Here is a 16,128-nt window from a genome sequence, read left to right as displayed (position 1 = left end):
TTTTTCTACCATCAAGCCTCTCCTTAATATTTTCCTTTCCTGTGGTGCCCTGATACTCTCCTGGCTTGGATCATTGAAGTTTAACTCATTAAAGAATACTAGTCTGATTGGACGAACAAGTGGCACAACAATTTCAAACATGTATTTGGTCTCCAAATGGATATACATCAGTTTTGGCTTCCTCATACTAGCAAGCCCAGATCATACAGGGGCCAAACTGTTTGCAATATGCAGTGTTTCGCTTTGTTGCTTATTTTATAACTACATTCTAAAGGGGAATTCTCAGCTACGCGCTGTCTTGACATTAATCCAACAGTCCCAGCAGTGGCAGGTGAGATGGTGGTGGTCTCCTTTGCTGTGTGTCCAAGGACATGGCAGGGAAAGCAGCAGTCAGCATCATTCTCTGTCTACACCACTCCTGCCATTGCTCTGTTTTGTGATTACAGTGTTATTGCGCAGGAGCCTTCAGAGTAGATGATTGCTTTTGTTACACCTACCTCAGCTGAAGAACCCTCACCCTCAGCCTGGTTCCTCCCTCTGGCCACAACTGTAATTTCTTAACTTTTTTTTTTTCAGTTGATATGCCACATGAGATCCCAGAAGCACTCAAATTCAGTTTCTTTTAAAAGGCAAACTAAGCATGTAAGCTGTTTGATTGACAGCAGCGGTGACTCCTCTGATGTTATCTTGGGCTATTTTATAAGAAACCTGTGCACAAAGGAAAATGCTCCTTCTCCCACCAGCTACTGTACAAAAAGCTGCCAGCGAGCTGCTGTTGGAGAGTCTGGAGTGACACCAGGAGACAGACTGACAATAACCACGTACTGGGGGCAGAAAACACAACCTGCAGCACGCAGACACCTTTGCAATGCTTATGGTGCTGGCTTATGGTTCCTTCTTCCCCTCTGTTGTATTAAGACAACTGAAAATGAACTCCATGCCAGTAGTACTTGGTGTCACTTAATTGCAGGCAAGACGGGTGTACCTCTTTGGGAAAGAGCAAGATCATCGCCTGAAGGTATGTGATTTTTAACATGCACAACCCTGTGCACTTTTTTGTGTGTCTAAAATTGAAGAGAATCCTTCTCCTAATTCTTAGCTGTTAAGTGGAGGCATTATCTAGCGAATCTGCAACAATTTAGGGAAGAGATTTGCTCTGAAGGACATTAGATATCAGCTGAACAACCAGGTATGAGTCTGAAATTCCTGACATCCTCCAAGGAGCCGAGGGCTGGGCCTTCACTCAGTCTCCCAGGACTAACTGGCAATAAAATTGGATTTTCTTCAGCAATGGCATAGCAAGAAAACACACTAGCTTATTGCAAAGTCAAAACATGGTGTGGAGCGCCTGGATCAAATACTTCGGCAGAGGAACTAAGCTAATTGTCTCTAGTAAGTACTACTATTATTGATCTGATTTTCACAAAGTCATTCAGGTTCTCAGATAATTAAGTATGAAAGACTATAGAAAAACTAATTTCTGCCAGATAAATGTTCTTTCATCTTTGAACTGTGTGTGGTGCCCCAGTTGGGTGGACTGATGTGCAAGAAATATATCGACCTTGTGAATAGAGAGATAGCCTCTAGATCAATTACTAGGACATGGGAATGGAAAAATGAGGAGAGGTAAAAATTTAAATATTGGGATACATTCATTCCTGTTCTGTGAAAGAAAAGTGAACTTCTTGAAAGCTGAGTCTCAGAAAGGTAAGAAATGCAAAAAGTTTCTTATTGATAGAGATGATTCAGTCTTAGTTGAGTGGGAAGGAATACTGCCTTGAATGTAATAAATTTCTAGTTCCTGGCCCTACCGAAAGCAATTGGTTTGCTTTTTCATTAGTATTTTTCTTAATTGTGGTGGAGCTATGCAATCACTGGGATTAATGCTGGTTTTAGTATAAAGCAGATAACAATGCCTACAGTAAGTTGCTCAGAAAACACATGATCTTACCAAGCTGGCTATAAGTCAAATCATAAAAAGCAGAGGAGAGTTCCAGAAAAATTTATAATGTTGTCCATGCCTCAGACCAAAAACGTTCTCTGCTGCAATTTGCAATGAAACTGTGTCTGTGTAGACTCAACTGCTTTTGCCAAAAAGATTATGACACAGCCACTTACCAAAGGCATGAACTTAGTTATGGACCTCAGTAATTTTTGTTTAGAATACAGACTTTGCATTTAAAATATGGGCTTCAAAATATGAGTTTGATGAAACTTCAGTTAAGGTACTTAGCACAATAAGTAATTCACAAGATAGGACACTTAAGAAGAGAATATTGTTTACCTGTGTATTTAAGTCAACAAATACCTAGTAAACTTTCTTGATTTCCTTTGTGAATCATAATGTAACCACATTTCTTCTTAAAACAGCAAAAAGAGGTTATTTCAGAGAACACTTAGCAGATTAGAGGCAGCAGATCTCTGTTAGAAAAATCCTAGAACTAAAAAAGATTAGAATGTAGTTCTAAAATAAGCACAGCACTGTTTTCTCCTCAGAAAGTTCTGTTCAAAATCCTGAACTTTTTACTCACTGCTCAAAGTATTTCTAAAAATGGCACCTTAGTCAATGTTTAAAATTCAGCTATTACAATGGACCAGACTATCACCAGCCTCTAAATCAGAGAGACTTTTTCTGTAGCTTGTGCAAGAAAAGTGCAGTGCAGGAAATATTGCTAAGCATTGTAATACTGTGGAATGCTGATACCAAAATATTTGGAAGTGGAACTAAGCTTATTGTTTCAAGTAAGTACGAAATGTAAAACTTAACTACTTCTGAAATATTTTCAATACAGTTAGATACTGACTACAAGAAGTGCTCCGCTGTTTTATCTCCCATTAGTTTTAAACCTACTGAATGCTTCAAAAATTTTTCCTCCTAAACAGCATTTCCATATGTTATTGCAGCACTGATGTATAACTAACCCCATTATTATTTTATTTTTAGAGATTAATTTAAATATGGCAAAGATAACATTCAGAGAACTGAAAGATGGTTTTGTCTTTAAATGTGCATATTCAACCTTTGCGATATTTCTAACTCATTCTGAAAGAAAAGTGTCAAACCTTTGGGTTACTTGAATTCTTTGAAAACCAAATATTTTCCTTCAGGACTATGTCTGACTATACCAAATCAAAGGGGTTTTCTAAGATATGCCCAGAACTTCTGAAGATATGCATAGTTGAAAGGCTACTCTCTCTTCTTAGCTTTTGCAGAAACTGTTTATTACCAGTCATTACTATTAAGGAAGAATGCCAAACTTAAAATGTTTTTACATACTTGTCAAAATTATTTTGCTTTGAGTAAACTTCAAGTGCTTTGATACTTGCCTGTGATTTGACTCATTTAAAATCTTGAGATAAAAGCAGGTTACCTAATTTTGACCATCTGAAAATAGTGCATCTGATTAGTGAGAGGTTCAGTTCCAGTCCATGAGGGTTTTGCTTCGTGTTCCTGACAACAAAATTATTGGTTGGAGGTTTTGTGCTGTTCAGATCTCCGCATAATGTTCACCAATTATAGGTCTGGGTTTATGGGGCATATAAGGTGCAAATTATTTGGCCAATATCTAATTAAACAGATTTTTCTGCTGGTGCTGCCTCTTTCCAGAAAGGAGAGTCAGAGCCAAGCTGCTCAGTCTGCGCCATCCGTCTAAGCTTCCAGAAGACTAAAATTAGTTTAGATGAATCATGCTCATTTAACAACATCTGTCCTCAAAAAACTCCACTTTTTTTTTTTTTAGACAACTGCTCCATTTTTACTTTTCTAGGGCCTAAAACCTGATTATACAGCAAATCTGATTTTGTTTAAAGAATACTGTTTACCCATATAAAGATAACAGAGCCACAGTGTTATTGCAAAGACTCTATTCACTGTGACTGGCTATTACAAAAAGATATTTGGCTCTGGTACAAAACTCATTGTGTCAGGTAAGTTACATGCTCTTTTCCATGTAAAAAGCCGTATAAACTTGGGGCTGTCATATAGATGAGTGTTACAGTGTCCAAGAGGGCACTCGGCCCGCTCAGAGCCTCAATGGGCACCATCGTGCAGAATTCCCCTCCCCATCTTGACATTCCTACAGTGAGCCTTGTACTTGTAATGCAGTGGTTTGGGATCAGAAAAATTTCTGAAAAAGAGCTTACTTTTTCTTTTTTTTTGCCTGAAAGGAGTTACTTTTGATCATACTCCGCCTGGAAAATATTCTTTCCTCCATGTGTACCGAAAGAATAAGAACGGAATCAAGCAGCTGTGAATTAGGCATAAAGAAAACCTCAATACAGATACAGAGCAATATGCAACAGCCATTTCCAAAATCCTTTTTTAATCAAGCTAGCAAATGTGAAATAACTTGTCCCTAATTATTTTTGTCATGTACACAGCACTTCGGCAGTAGAAATAAACTATTAATAGTACCTCCAAATGCTCCTCTTATTGCTTAACAACACACATATGAAGAAGCAACCCGCTTTTTTGCCTTTCCTGCAGACCCATTTGTTTTAATGGAAAGTGGATGACAAAAATATTTTTTCTCCATTAAATGTGCTTTAAATGCCATACTCCTGGAGTAAACAGCTACACCAACAAAATGCAGAGAAACAATAGCTACCAAATGCTTTAAACCTGGTTAAATATATAAACCTCTGGCAAGCAAAGATTTTAAAAAATTATTTAGAAAGACTAAGTAAATTATAACTAGAATTTTACAGAAATACATGTGTCAGGATAAGTGTGTTGTTTTTAGTGAAAATCCTTACCCTTGTTAATCAAGCAGTTGCCATGATTTTAGTATCTACAGATTAAAACCAATGATTTTCAATCATCATTCTTCTTCTGTAGGATTTTATGTGGGCCAAGGCTTCTGACCAATTAATAGAATAAAAGGACTGTAGTTACTTCTTTCTTAAGATTAGGCATTTCATCAGAGCTCATCTTTTCAGAGGTGACTATCCCACATTAGTTCAGTAAGTTACTCCTAATGAAAAGAAATGGAGAAAACCAGGACTTGGGATAAGTGACATTAATTCAACTAAATCATACAGGTTTGAATGTGAGCAGAATCTTTTTCCAGATCTATACTGAAGGAGTCAGATATATAAAGAGCCAAACTCTCATCAACTTGCAATGAACTTGGTTTTGCTCTTGTTGGTCTCTCTTAATTACTTCTGAACAAAAGAAAGTTGCTCGAGACTTACAATAACGCAGGTAACAGAAGGGCTGGGACTTGAGAGACTGGTTTGGCATTTGCATTTAGTGGAATCGGTGAGTTTCTAGAAGCTCATCGCAGAACAGAAATATTAATCCAACATAAACTGGCAATGCAGGATTCTTCTGTAAGTATCTTTCCAGGCAATTTAGTCACTCACAAGGTTGTAACAGGGAAACCAAGACCAAACCAAAGACAGAACCAGCCTTTCCAAATCCAGGTTTTTCTCCTTCAGCACAGGAGGAGTGTGGCTTGTTCAGCCAGCATGGGGTTGATGTCCCTCTGCCATCTCTTCTGCTACAGCTGCACCTGAGTCTCCCTGGCAACTCACAAGCATATTGCTAAAATATTTTGAAGTGATAAAAAGAACAATCTACTAACATTTCTAGGAAATAATTTCAAAGCAGAAATGATGGCAGCAATATTTGATTTCTTTAGATGATCTCTCCTAGATATTACTGAAGTAACTACCTTGTTGTCATCAAACACACTAAAGTTCAGAGTACAAAAACTACTATTATTTTTTGAAATTACATATCATAAGATATATGTTGCCTAAGGATAGATTATATTTAAATTTATTTATACTTTACCTAAAGTTGGATAAAACTGGCTTTCTGCCCTTTTAAATCAAAATTATGAGAATTAATGTATGCATTAGTTTGTGTTAGTTTGGTTTTTTTAATGGGGAAAAGCATGAAGCCCTGAATCAAAACCCAGTAGGTGTGAAAGTTCAAGTGAGTGTTAGGGCAGAAGGATGGAGCTGTAAGACATAAATGAGAGAGTATGTGGCCATTCAAAAGAAATCTGTGGAGCGAAAGCTTCTTACCATTACTAATATTAATAGGAAAAACATCTGCTAACAGCTTTAAAATGCTAACAACTTAGTGGGAATTAAGATAAATTCAGTATCCAATTCTTTTAAGGCAATATTGACAAATGGGTTTCATTGTGAACATTCCCCTGTTCCATAATGGTCTTTGTCATCCTAACACCATGGCCCAAAAAGATGAGCTTGAATTGGTAATCGCATAGGTTCTTGTTTTAGGCTATATATTCATACACAGATGTACATGCACATACATATAAACGCATTATTTCCCATGTTTTCAAGGTGACAACCTTTACTGTTCCTCACTTTATCCATAGAAACATCAGGGGATGCTGAAGGAGTCTCAGTCTAGAAAATTAAAAATATCATGTGTGCAGGATGTGTTAAATGTTTCCATGATTTTGCATGGACACTGTTAAATTGGAGCTGCACCCTCCATTTGTCAGTATTCTAAATCTTTAGTTTTGTGTATATGCAAGTTTAGTTATTTAAACCTGAAAGACTAATGTAAGTGAAACCTGTTGAATGAGCACAGGTTCATCCATACACTGTTTCGTAAGGAAAGTTGTAACTATAGAAATCGGAGTGTCAAAAGAAACACGTGTATTTATAATAAGAAAACAGGGACACAAAAAGAGATTTTAAAATCACTGAGACTAGGTGGGTTTTTGCAAAGTACTTGTGTACAGTGGTGTTTACAAAATCTTCGGAACTGGCACAAAGCTTATTGTTTCTGGTAAGTTTTTTACTATCTAAGAAAATATGCCTTATTCTGACAATGCAAAATCTAGAGCAAAGGGAATGCGGTATGTTATTTCAAAATCATAACACAGATTAAAATGTTGATCTTGAATTGTAACGTAGAAAAGTGATGAGGAATTTGCAGTAGCAGAATTCATTTCTTTAGCATTCAAATATTTGCATAAGAGAGGTCAGGGTAAACTACAGGATTTGTATAAACCATAAACTGCTGAAATATTACTTCTTTTGGATACTCAGGGCTATATCAGGTCATTCCCTTGTGCAAAGCTTACTGCCCAGAGCAGCTGGGTCAGGGTAACTCAGACACGCAGCTGTAGATCGCCCCTTGGCCTCAGAGCAGGGGGAATAGAGGTGCTACATAGGAAAACATTGTGAGGGCAAACAGATTCCCTAAACCATGGCTGAAGCTCAGCATCTCTCTTTTTGGTCAAGGGGAATGTATTTCCTCATGGATTTGTCGTAACAAAGCTGATTTATTCCAGGCAAGAGGAATCGAACTCTCTCAGATGCACCATAGAACTGGTTAGCTGCAGGCAGACAACAAACAATTAGGAGATTAAAATGTGGGAGGAAATCCTGGACCTTCACAAATGTTGCCATTGGTTTCAGTGTCAGCAGGAGTTCACGTGAAGTGCACATGGCTTTCCCTGGGGAAAGATGTGCACAGGAATGATGGAAGTTGGTGCTTCTCTACTGCACACAGATGTTGCCTTTTGGTACTGACTACCTGTGAGAGTGATGTGTAGGTACCTATGGCAGGATTTGAGGGTGAACAGTCCCGATCCCACATCCATTTAAGTGGATTACAGTAACCTTAACACGCAGAGGATTAGGCTCAAAATGAGTAAATGCCCCTTCGCTAGGCTTGAGAGGATCCGTGGCTGTTTAGGACTGTCTTTCATTAGTTCACTTAAACAGTGGTCTAGTGTGCGTGTATTTTTAAATCATGTGAGCAAAAATCGTCACCATCCTCGGAAAAAAAAAAAAATCTAGAAAAAAAATCTAGACAAAATATGGGAGCTAAATGAATTCCCCAGACAACAACACTTTTGGTTTGTTTTGACATTTTTTTAAACAAGTGATGGCAAAGATTAGCTTGAAACTGAATTTAAAGTACATACCACTGAGGGCTCTTTGGGAATAGCAGCATTAGCTGAGACTGAATTCAAATTTTCTACATCCATGTAGCCAAAATAATAGACTCTTTTTGTTCACATGACAGCTGTTACACCTGGTTCTTGTCTGGCCAAAATGTCCCAAGCAGTTTTTGTAATGGAATGTGTCAGTGGGCATACGAAAAGATATTTGGTTCCGGCACAAAACTCATAGTCTCCAGTAAGTGTTTTCAAAGACTTTTTTTTTTTTTAAGTTTTGTAATGGAAAAGCTTTAGAGTGAATGTTGACAGCTGTTTAAGGTATCTGTGTGGCTCAGTAGGTCAGGACTATACTGGGCTACTATCAGTAATAATACCTGGACAAGAATGCTGTTTACGAGCCCAGAGTGCTAAGTTGGATCAGCTCCCCCTGGCTTGAAGGGGAACTGAGAAGCTTTGAATATCACACAAAATTAGTCCATTTTGTGTGATCATCCAAGTAATAAGAATTAAAATTTCAGCTTAAGAACACATTGATCTTATTTATAAATCTTATTTATAGATGCTTATGAAGAAACTGTAGAGGAATTTCATTAAGAAAACTTTTGACAGTTCATCTATAAAAACATGTATTCTGAGCCCAAATTAATTAATAGCTCATTGATTATGAGCCTAACTCCAGAATGTTGTTTGCACAATATATTGCAGGCTCACTGCATCATTACAAGAGAGAAAAGACAGATTTTAGCTTTAGAAATACTTGTACCTGTTTATATACTCTTTTTATGCTTCTTAAAACCTGCCTTAGAAAATTGTTTAAAAAAAAAAAAACAAACAGCAAACTTTGTGAAAGTGTAATTAAAACAAAAAAGACAGTGGAGTGGAAGTTCATGACTCTAAAATTTTTGGAAAGGATAAGGTCATTTGCTCAGAAAAGCCAGTGTAAACCATCTTGTTGACTTCAATGACTTTACAGATCATTCTGAAAATACATCAAAATCTACAGTCAATTCTGCAAGTTTTCATCCTTTCTTCCACTCAGTTTATGGAGAGAGAGGGAGAGATATATTCACACACAAACATATATACACATCTGTATACGTAAAACTTAATTTGCTCAGCTCTCTGCTGTCATACATTTACACTCTCCCATGTATGCACACAGTTGCAGTTATTCAATGTTTCTTCAGTATTGTGATCTGATTTAGGTGTTCCATTTAGCCTAAGCACCTGCAGTCTTTTTATGGTAAACGGAAAAATATTGGAAATTCTGGAGGTGGAAATTATTCCGTCTTCGTAGAAGTCTTTAAAATGGGTTGGATGAAATAGCAGTTGGAAGTATCTTTCTTTGCCTTTCTAGTTAGATTTGATAATCCAGAAGACTAACATCAAACTAGGCAATTAAATTTTAGCCTACTGAAATTAGTCAGAGTAACTTACTAAGCTTTGAAAATCTAAAATAAACATCTGAAATAGTCATGAGGCTTTGCTGAGTGCCTTGTCACTGGGACAGGAGCCACATCATGGTCTCCTGAACATATACAACTCTCGAACAAATAAGTCATTTTATAAATTAGTTTAATCTTGCATCCCTGGGAGGACTGGCGCATAAAGAAGATAAAAATAATCCTTAAATTAATGTTAGAGAACCATAAAACTGTTAGCAGTCTTATTATTGGTACAGCAGAACTCAGTCCCCACCTTCATTTCAATGACAAATCTCCAAAATGAAGGAAATACGTAATATAAGAGTTATAGTTTTGAAGTAGACAGTCTTATGCCTCGGTCATCCTTGTTTTTAAACATAAATCACTGAATTGTTTTAAGTGGTATGCAATGTACAAGATTGCTCTAGAATAGCCAGATCATTTAAAGAAAGGTGGAAGCTTTTTGACAAAAACACATATTTACATTAATGTGTTTTCTCACAACGCATGAAACTTGCATCACTCAGCCAGATCGCATTTTAAACCCTCTGCATCTAGGTGCTCAAATTCAGTGGCAGAGATTCACACAGGAATCTAAGGAGAAAGAGTAGTGTAAGGAGATGAACACCTAAAATCTCTTTGCTGCCTCAATTAAAAAAAAAATAAAATAAAATAAAATCTGAAGCAGTACCTTCTACACAACAAAAGTCAATTTTGAAAACTGTACCTAGTCTTCAATTGTAGTTAAGCATAGACAAAAACAATTGCCCATGACAACTAAAGCAGATTCTTAATGCTACTATCCACTTTTATAATGTCAAAAAGTCTTCTCTATATGGACAAAATCTGGATGATTTTGACTCTTCCTAATAATATAAGGCTTATTCCAGACAGCCAAATGAAATAGAGATTATCTACAGCTAGCCTGTGGTAAACGACTCACTTTTCATTTAAAATATACTGACATATGTTAATACTGAGTATGTTTTACAAAGCACATCACTCACGACAACTCCAGTATGGACAGTCATGTTATTTGGAAATAGCAACGTTATCTAGATATAGCATGTTCTTCTGCTTTAGCTTTGTTTTGTTTTTTCCTTTTCAGGTGTGTTCATTCAAACATTTAAACAAATCTAGTGTTAACATTGAAACAAATCTAGTGTTAAAGGAACAGCATTGCCAACCTTTAGGATCCAGAGCATTTTGTGATTCCATTTTCCTGTCTTTATCAAAATTTTAACCTGGCAAATGCATAGAATGTCTTAAAAAATGGCAACAATAATTTGTGTTGCCTTTAAAACAAAAAAATCACAAAATGTATGTCAGTTTTTAAAATTAATTAAATCTAGCAGATATTCATTAATTAGCAGTGGGGACTTACACTGGGGACATAAAACTGCAAAAATTTGAAAGGCAGGTGACCTACCTTTAACGTTCTATAAACAAAATTTTCATGGAGCTGTTTTTGCATAAACATTATAAAGCAACATAAAATTCCTCTTATCAAATAAATGAACAACGCTCTTTCAGAAACTATTACTGTTATTCAATAATTGTCAAAGACTTGTGCAGAAAAATACACTTTCTGACGGCACTACTGCTTAAAAGGCTATGGGATATAGCTTCTCACGTAATTACCTGAAGTTTTCTAGCTCAGTTTCAAGGGAGATTATTAATAATCTTCAACAACATTTCGGTTTCTTAAGATTTCTCAACACTAACTTTTCAAACACTTTTGAGTAGCTTTCTAGAGTTTTAAATAAAGAGACTTAAATTAATTTTTCAGATAAAATTATCAATGTATTTTTTTATGAGACACTTTTTAATCTGCTCAATATTATAGTAATAAAGAGGAGAGCTAGTCCGCTCTAGTCTTCCTCTATTAGGTGTGCTGCCTGACATGAAGCATGAACAAAGCAGTCTAGATGTTACTGCTCACTAAACCATTTAGAACTTCAACAATGTTTCTTCATGCACATGGCACAATATCAAAACCTAGATCAAACATTATCTGGACTCTGGAAGACTCTATATTGCCTAAACAAGAATGAGTTTAGAATATTTGAATTTAATCTTGTCTTCTGCTTCTTAGTTTGACTTTATGTACCATACTCATTAAAGTCTCTATTCATTTTAGTACTCTGTAAGATAACATTTAAAAATAAGCTTAAAAGTAATATTTTCCATTCATGGTTATTCTAAATAGTACTGTTACTGGTTTTGACTGAAAATTAAAACTTGCCATTTTGATCCATTGAAATAAGATTTAATATAAAGTGTGTTTGAATGCCAGGTTCATTTAGCTCAGCCCAAAACTTATCTTTACTTCAAGGATGGACATACCTGTAATTCATCCATCCATTACCTAAAATTCCTTTCATACATCAGACATTTCTATTCCCATCATAAGTATTTCATTACAAATTAGTGAGCCAAAACATTTGTTAATAAGACATTTAGGTTGTTGCTCTTCAGAATTTGTATTTTGTGGCTGCGTATTTGTTAGCTGTACACTACTGATCTTCCAACTCTCTATTTTGTTAATTTTTTTCCTCCAATAACCAATCCAGACAAAGGAAGCTCTGCTCCGGTAAAGTCTGAAATCCTGAAGAAGAAACACGAAAATCTGATAACGTATGTTTGCCTTATTGAGAAATTCTACCCGGAAGTTATTCGGGTGACATGGACCGATGGAGAAAAAGAGATAACAGACAATGTGGGAAAAGGAGACGCCTGGAAGCCTGCAGAAGAGGAGGAATACTCAATCGGCAGCTGGTTAACTGTACCAGCAGAGAACAAAAACAAGAACTACTACTGCAAATTCGAGCATGAAAGCCAACAACGTTCACTGCCGACAAAAGGTATAATATATACTACATTTTAAAAAGTTAATTCTACGTATTACTATACACATCAGTTTTTCTTTGCAATGAAATGACAGAATTAATGCTTTCTACTACTGTTCCTGGAAGCATCTGCTCCCTGGCACAACTATAGCTAAAACATCTGGGGAAACTACCCAAGTTTTCCCAGGGAAAGCAACCCAGTGCTCCCCAAGTGAATGTCCCATTGTAAGAGAAAAAGAGCAGTTCTTCAGTCTCATCACGTGCAAACTAGCAGAGCTCCAAAAGGTCTGCACTGAGCCGTGGCAGGTACTTTCCAGTCTACAGAAGTTTCTGAGAGCAGGATGACCTGTTAGCCATGGCTTTAAAGTGTAAGTGCCTCTGACACCATCTGACATTAGTTACAGCTGTAAACAACTAAGGAGTTAAAAACAAGATTACTGGGTATGCAGAGCGAAGTTTAAATACATTCCGTACTCATAGTCCGGCGATAGTGAGGTAATCACCATGCATGAAAATGAGATATCTCATTTAATTGTGGAAAGACAGATTATGCAAAGAAAAATCTGAAAGACAATGCAACTAATAAACAAACAAGCAAACAAAAAACATTCCACAACCAAAACTATAATCCATGTAAATTGTTTAAATCATGGTAATATCTTTAAGAAAAGCTGCCTATATTGGTTTAGATTAATCTTTTCTCAGTACCTACTTCTGTCCCACTTACTATCAATTAACCTAACTCAAACGAGTGAGAGGCCATGGCCATAAATTTCAAGCTTCAAAATATATTCTGACAAAAATGCCTTAAGTTTATTTAGATGGAGGATGTATTTAGGGATGCAATATGGGTGTCTTTAAAGCCCATGTATCGATGCATACAAACGCCATAATGAAGAACAAACACAAATTTGCTGCTTCAAGCACAAAAAGGGTTTATTTTAGAGAACAAACCACGATCAAAACAGCAAGTTCCCAATAGGGAAACCTTAGATCATATTCTCCTCAAGATTATTATTTAGTGTTGAGCAACCACGAAGTACCCCGTTTCCTCAAAAATAAGACAGGGTCTTACATTAATTTTTGCTCCAAAACTTATTACTTTTTTACATATACAGCTGCCTGGAAACCATTTAAACTGACTTTTTAAATGATCTGTAATGAGGTATTATTTTTGGAGTAGGGCTTATATTCCGAGCACCCTCAAAAATCCTGAAAAATCATGCTAGGTCTTGTTTTCGGGGAAACAGGGTAACAGTCTAATTAAGGTCCCTTCCAATGTAATTTATTCTGTATTTCCAATAACAGCACGTTGTATAGGCAAACAGGCTCCAGTTACTTCAGTGACAAGATCAGGTGGTCAAATTGACTTCAGCTCCAAGTAAAAGAGACGCTGCCAAGGAACAGCCTAATGGACACATTCCTAAAAGGGCAAAGGCAAACCTCCCATTTAGAGCAACTGGTACCCAGTCACTTCTCTGCAAGCATTTTTCCCCTTCAAATTCTCTCTGCAAATGAATCCAACCTGCAAACATCATTCCTGCAGAGAGATCTCAAACATATTTTTTTGTTGTTTAACTTCCCATTTCTCTGTTGTTGTATTGCCTTTTTTCCCCATTATTTCTCAATTAATGTTTGTTAAGATTAAAAAAAAAAAAAAAGCCTAATTTGGGCATTTAAACTTTCCATTAGATTCTACAGAGACTTCTCAGGAAGAGGACTGCAGCACATATCCTGGGAACGGCACTGTTTTTAACAGAGGTAATAAAAATGTATTAAAATATGGGAATGCAATGCACGTTTATGCATGAGTTAGATATTGCTGTAACACATCAGAATATAATTAAAATTATCTAAATAGTTTACAGCAAATCTGCAACTCAAAAATGCTTCAGTGTTACTCTGAATTAATTTCTGTTGAGGATTATAAGAAGGGTCTCTGCTACCTTTAATAGGTAGCTTTATTAGGAGCTTTACTAGGATGCTATAGATGCTGTTCAGGCTACTATATTATTAGCACTTATTAAGTGCCAATTTTTTAAATACCCAAAGTAGTTAAAGGCTTGACACTGCAGCTGATGCTCCATCAGCCTAGCAATTGCCCAGCACTTTGGTCACTTTCTTTTAGCTTGAATGGGGATTTAGGCAAAAGCATGAGCAATTAAGTTCAAAAAATCCAACAGAAAAGGAATTAAGCAAACCTGGTGCTATCAGTAATCAGTGCTGGAAGCACTAGAATTGTGTTCTTGCCTTTGCAGAGAATAATAGCCCAGCAGTATTGAGAGGCAGTCTAGTGCTAAGAAACCCATTTGATCTAGAACTTTTTGGACGTGCAAACCCTTTTAAACGACAGTGGTACTTTGTATGTGTTTATACACTGTCCACTGGAATCAATGTAATTACAGCAGTAAACAGACTACACAGTCCTACCTGTCTTTTAGGAGGTTGTCCAATATTGACACTAAACAAGACTTCTGTTTTACATTTCTTACAGATCACTTAATGCACAGGACAGCATATTTAGTGTACATTGTCCTTCTTCTGAAGAGCTCCATGTACTATCTCATAGTACTCTTCTTCATCTACAGAATGTGGGCTTCAACCAAGCACCAAGGAAAGAAAGCATAAATGCTGATTTAGGAAAGTCTTACAAATTCATCTTCAATTGGCTTTGCTATGTGCTTATCCATACAGACTCCCCTGCTCTCAGTGTTAGATGTAACAACAAAAAAATCCCCAAATAATTTTCTGGCATTAATGCATAGGGCTTGTTTTGCTTTACTGCTAGTATTTTTGTATCAGTCTGGTTTTCCTAATTTTTCTGAGTATCGAACTGAGGTGGGCAATAGCAGTTAAGTTACACATCTTGCATTTTAATCCAAAGTCCATATTGTTGGACAGGGTGCTGTGCCATCTTGTCTAGACCATGTTTTTGCCAAGAAAGGCTGGACATGATGAACCTTGTGGTGCCTTCCAACCTGGTATTCTATGCTTTTGTGATTGCAAAATGAGGAAGGTACTCATGTTAAAAGTAGATATGCACACAGAGGTTTAGAGGTGTAACAGGGCTTTTGACATATAAAGAACAGATGCATTATCTTATTGCACTTAAGGATTAATTAGGAGCATTCCGGTGCTGTAAATTCACAGGTATTTGTTAATTTTTACTTTCGATGATTTATTGCAACTCTCATGTATCCACCAAATCAGGACTCAAATATTTTGAAGTGATGTGTGCTTTAAGTCAATTAAACACAGTTTTTAAAAGTTAACAGAATATTTTTGGATGAAGAAGTTAGACAAGCATAAAAGCAGTTCTAAGGTGCACAAACACAGAAATGGAAGAAATCCAGCAGGCTTTGCATCAACCCTGTAACACATACTGAAAACCTGCACATTGTATTCTTAAAGGAAGAAAACTATTGTAATGATCACAAACATCATCTTGTTTAGAGATACCTTTTAAGTTGAGCAAAAACTTAAATCTGAAGCTTTGACGGATAAAGTGTTTTCACAATAGAGGAAAAATTCTCAGGTGTTGGACTTTGAACTCTACATCTTCATTTCCGTGGAAAAATCAGAAGTAGATATATCGGAGTAAAGTGTTTGCTCACTTTGGGACAAAACGCAGTAACAAGTTTGCAGATAAGCGCCTGCAGCATTTACACTCACTGTATCTGTAATGATGTAGATGGCAATAAAAGCTTTCCTTCAGGTGTATTTGTGAGACCCGTGTTTGTTTTCCTGCATTTCCACAGCATAAACCAGCATGGCTATAAAACATGATTCTTTCCTCTGTTTGCATAAATTCCTCTGGAAATCAGAGATCCTTAGAACCACCTGTTTTCTGCTTTTTAGTGTATTAAATGGGAACACTTTTACACAGAACAACTGAGGTTAGCTCATTAGATCTTTTCTGTTGAAGAGCTAAGCCAAGCCAGGGGGAAATGCCGTGCTGTC

At 36.6% G+C, this 16,128-nt stretch overlaps 1 protein-coding gene across 2 annotated transcripts; it reads left to right on the top strand.

The window, feature by feature from the left end:
- Window positions 1–281: 281 nt before the first annotated feature.
- Window positions 282–15,872, top strand: TARP (TCR gamma alternate reading frame protein). 2 transcript variants are annotated; one of them, XM_065830970.2, is made up of 4 exons: window positions 282–1,018; window positions 11,893–12,183; window positions 13,861–13,929; window positions 14,663–15,872. In XM_065830970.2, exons 1-4 carry the CDS (start codon window positions 589–591, stop codon window positions 14,794–14,796), a joined length of 924 nt encoding a protein of 307 aa, XP_065687042.2. In that variant the 5' UTR covers window positions 282–588; the 3' UTR covers window positions 14,797–15,872. The 2 variants fall into 2 exon arrangements, with proteins under 2 accessions (XP_065687042.2, XP_071660846.1); XM_071804745.1 differs by lacking the exon at window positions 282–1,018 and adding an exon at window positions 1,046–1,392.
- The last annotated feature ends 256 nt before the right edge of the window (window positions 15,873–16,128 follow it).

This window comes from Patagioenas fasciata, chromosome 2 (assembly GCF_037038585.1).
Source record: "Patagioenas fasciata isolate bPatFas1 chromosome 2, bPatFas1.hap1, whole genome shotgun sequence".
Classification (NCBI taxonomy): domain Eukaryota; kingdom Metazoa; phylum Chordata; class Aves; order Columbiformes; family Columbidae; genus Patagioenas; species Patagioenas fasciata.
This window is presented reverse-complemented; position numbering and strand designations above follow the sequence as displayed.